Source organism: Lygodium microphyllum, chromosome 1 (assembly GCF_053477565.2).
Source record: "Lygodium microphyllum isolate KBCC chromosome 1, Lygodium_microphyllum_v1.1.10, whole genome shotgun sequence".
Taxonomy (NCBI): domain Eukaryota; kingdom Viridiplantae; phylum Streptophyta; class Polypodiopsida; order Schizaeales; family Lygodiaceae; genus Lygodium; species Lygodium microphyllum.
This window is the reverse complement of record NC_141135.1, coordinates 92,418,194-92,422,102: the sequence shown is the minus strand read 5'-3', so window position 1 is coordinate 92,422,102 and position 3,909 is coordinate 92,418,194. Positions and strand designations below refer to the sequence as shown.

General features: G+C 40.4%; 1 protein-coding gene across 1 annotated transcript; it reads right to left on the bottom strand.

Moving 5' to 3' along the window:
• Nucleotides 1–1,207: 1,207 nt before the first annotated feature.
• Nucleotides 1,208–1,720, bottom strand: LOC148041410 (pentatricopeptide repeat-containing protein At3g09040, mitochondrial-like). The gene has a single exon (XM_087687389.1). The coding sequence runs from the start codon at nucleotides 1,718–1,720 to the stop codon at nucleotides 1,208–1,210; it is 513 nt and encodes a 170-aa protein (XP_087543515.1).
• Nucleotides 1,721–3,909: the final 2,189 nt, after the last annotated feature.

The window sequence follows — 3,909 nt, the reverse complement described above, 5'->3', positions numbered from 1 at the left end:
GTTTGGGTACTTGCTGGAGTTTTGGAGAAGTAATCATAAACCTTATACTCTAACTGCGATACAGATCCGATGGAAGCAAGGTCTTCCTAAGGGTTGCAAATAGGTGGTTTTCAGATTGACGACTATCCATTGGAGTAGCAGAGCAGTGCGGTTGTCTTCTATCGCTTGAGATTCTACCATGGCGGTGGTAGATGCCATTGTCAATCCTAAAGTTTAGTTGTTTGACCCCGCTGGAGTTTTGATGATGTTCAGATCCACAACATCTCTTTGACTGATTACATTGCTGTCATTGAACAAGCATGCTACATTTGTGCCATGTACAGTAGGCTGATACTCTGTGAAGCGCTTTCGAAAGACTCCATATCCTCTTTGTGGAAATCTCTCCCCTTTTTAACTCAATTCCACTTTCCCCCCACTTACTATGTAGAGGTGAACAGAAAATTCAGTTTACACGATTTTCCCCTTTCTCCGAGTGCAGCATCCGATACTGAGAATAATGATTAATCTATTCCTGCTGAATTAGCATAGTTAGAGCTCTCGTCTAGTCGATTTCCCTCCACTGTGATGCTTTTTCTCCCCCAATCCCAACATTCGATCTTCTTTCTCATATGCATTTTCGCAGATGTCATCGGCTTCCTCCTTTCCCCTATTTCTGCTGCCTTGTCTTTTTTTTTTATTCGAAGCTCTCCAAAGTCCTCTTTCTTTCTGCTTTTTCCCGAAATAGCCGGCTAATTTCCTCCTTCCTTGTACATTCCGTAACACAAAAGCACGCTCCTTTAGCTCAATCAGTATAATGGATTATAAAAATCTTGAAACTATGAATTCTGCATTGACATTGTCGAATCCAATATAGTCATCAGTATGGTAAATAAGCCAATGTACGCATACATACAGTCACTGTTCAGATATGTCAAACTCTGACTGAACTGAAGACAAGTCTTCTTCTACAGTCTCAGAATCTGGCTTCACAACATCAGATGCAGAGTTGATGGGCTACTGAGATAGAAAGATAGCTCCCATCTCTTCCAAATCATATTGAATTTCATGGACATTACAGGCTTCCATCACAGCGACATATGATGCCCGTGATAGAGACAACTGCAGTTGGTGAGCCTCAATGCACGTATTCCTCGCAAGCTCTACCCTACCGGCTCGACATAGTGCCATTACCAGCTGACTGTATGTTATAGCATTTGGTTGATGACCTTCAACAATAATCAGTTGTTTCATCCACAGCATCTGGAGAAACTCCTTCTAGTTGCATCTTCTTCACACTATTCACCACTTCCTCTCCAAACCCATGTTCAGCATAGCCTGCTACTAGTGCATTCAAAGAAACTGTGTTTTGATCTGGAAGGGCTTCAAACACCTTATGAGCTTCTGTGAGCAAGCCAGCTTTGCTGTACATATCCACTAGCATACTGCCCACATGAAGGACTCTCTCCAGCCCCTTAGTAACTACCTCAATATGTAATATCTGGCCTGTTTTTATATCACTAAAGGAAGCACAAGCTTTCACAGTACAAGAAAATGTGATACCATCAACAGACAGCATACCTTCCTGTTGCATTTGATGATAAAAATTTAGGATCTCCTCGCCAAGATCAAGTTCAGAAAACCCTAAAATGAGAACATTCCATGTGACTCCATCTCGAACTAACAATTGAACAAACACTTGCCATGCATCTGCTAGAAACCCACATTTCATATAGCAACCCATAGGGCACTCCAAATACACACTTTCTAGGATTAAGAGCAATGCAAAACTATCTACAACACTCAAAGCATTTCCTTAGAATAATCAATTGTCACTCCCTTTTCATGGCTTCCCCCAGTTCAACAATAAAGACTTTAAACTCCTTTAGGGAGATATTACCAAAGGTCTTATCAGTTGTTCATTGCCAAGATCCAGGTGCATTACATAGACCAAAGGCCATCACATGACACAAAAAGATGCTGAAGATAGTAACAAATGTCGTTTTCAATTTGTCCTCCTCCACAATAGCCATCTACTTATATCCAGCAAAGCATTCCATAAACAAATAGATTTCCCTACCCACTAACCAAAATCTGGTCAATGAAAGGCAATGGGTAGTAATCCTTAGTTGTCTGCTTATTGAGCTCTCAGATATCTATATGCAAAGACAAATTTGATTGTTCTTCTTCTTCTTGATAACAACTGGTGAACACCATTTGGTGTGTTGTTGAATCAAAAATATTAGGCTAGTCTTTTGTAGTTTTGTTGATTCTTAGAATAGCATGTCCCTTAACTCGAAAGGCATACTCCTTACTTTTTGTCACACAAGGTGGCTATCCTTGCTTCAAAGGAATTGTATGAACAATGAGACTGGGAGGAATGCCTCTCAACTCATCATAACTCCAAGCAAAAATATCGTGGAATTCTTGAATCAAGGACACATGTCCTTCCTTTCTTTCGAACTGAGCATGGAACCTAATTTAAAAGACTGTGAATCATTCATCATACTAAGGTTGAAGCTCAATCACATCCACATCCCTTATCCTCTCCTGAGCCTCTATTGGCTCATTCAAAGTCACGTGATAGATATCCTCTGTAGTGGACCCCTCATTGGATTCCTCACTTAACGTCTCACTAGCAGATGGAGCATCTAGCATATCAAATTCTGACGAAGATAAATGAACTCTCTCACTTGGAGGAGATTCAGGATAAGTAGCTACTACTATACGTCTAGCATATCGACCAAAGATCAATCGACCAATAGGTATATCAACTTAACAGTCTGCTTGTAGGATCCATGGCCTACCTAGCAATACTTGATAGCTAGGTCGCCCTGCAAACCTAATGACCCTAAAGTCTAGAATGCATTCTACATTGGCAACCATCACATGGAATTTAGTAATGCAACCTTCGGGTTGTCTTAAACTGTCATCAGCCATTTGGAGAATTGTAGAGGAATCTTTTTTGATTTCGAATCCTAGTCTCTCCATCAATTGCAAACTATAATGTTGATAGAGGATTTGGTATCCACAATCGCATGGTCCACTAATATTCCATCAACATATGCTGCTACCCTAGGACAATGCTTTACCATGCTCAAACCAATCATCTCCTACTCATGCTATTCCCAAGGGCTCAACAATATACCCATTGCATATAATATTCTTAAATTCCTTGTGCACTCTTGGAGACAACTTAATCAATTATACAAGATTTATATATGGCTTAACTTTGCAAAGAGAACTCACTAAATAAAATTCATGATAGCTAGCAAGAGCTTGCTTTTCTCGCTCGACCATTCTCTCCTTTGGACTTTAAATTAGCTTTGGTGCTTCTTTCTTTGCTTTTGTCTTCTTCTTTGGTGACCTCTTATCCTTCTTGGGATCGGCTTTACCATCTACGGCCTTGAGATGTCTGCCTTTCATATTTGGAATTAAGGACTTGCATCCCCTTATCATCTTGCTTGGGGTTTCCCTCGATTGGCCTTGTTGACTTATTTACCCTTTTGACCTCTAGTAACAACTCGCAAATTAGAAGCTTCAGTGCCATTGACACAAACAGCTTCCATCAAGCTAACTCATAGTTCCTCTACTGTAGCTTTCCCTCTTTGTAATATTTGCTTCGATCCTTCATCTTGCTGGAGATTATTCCCTTGCACTCGATGATTAACTGGACTTGGCTGTTTACTTCCTTGCTGGAGAGAGCTAATTTCACTCCAATAGGTATTGGCTAGATGGCCGAACTTTCCACATATGTCCCATTTGATGTTTGGACAATTCTTAGGGAAATGTTGGCCACCACACCACTTATAGTTGAATCTTGATGGGCCACCCTCTTCAGAGGGTGTAGAATCCCTATCAAGTTCTATTGCTTCTTAAGGAAATTAACATCAACGGCTATTTGTCTATATTGTTCACTAATCATATCAGTGT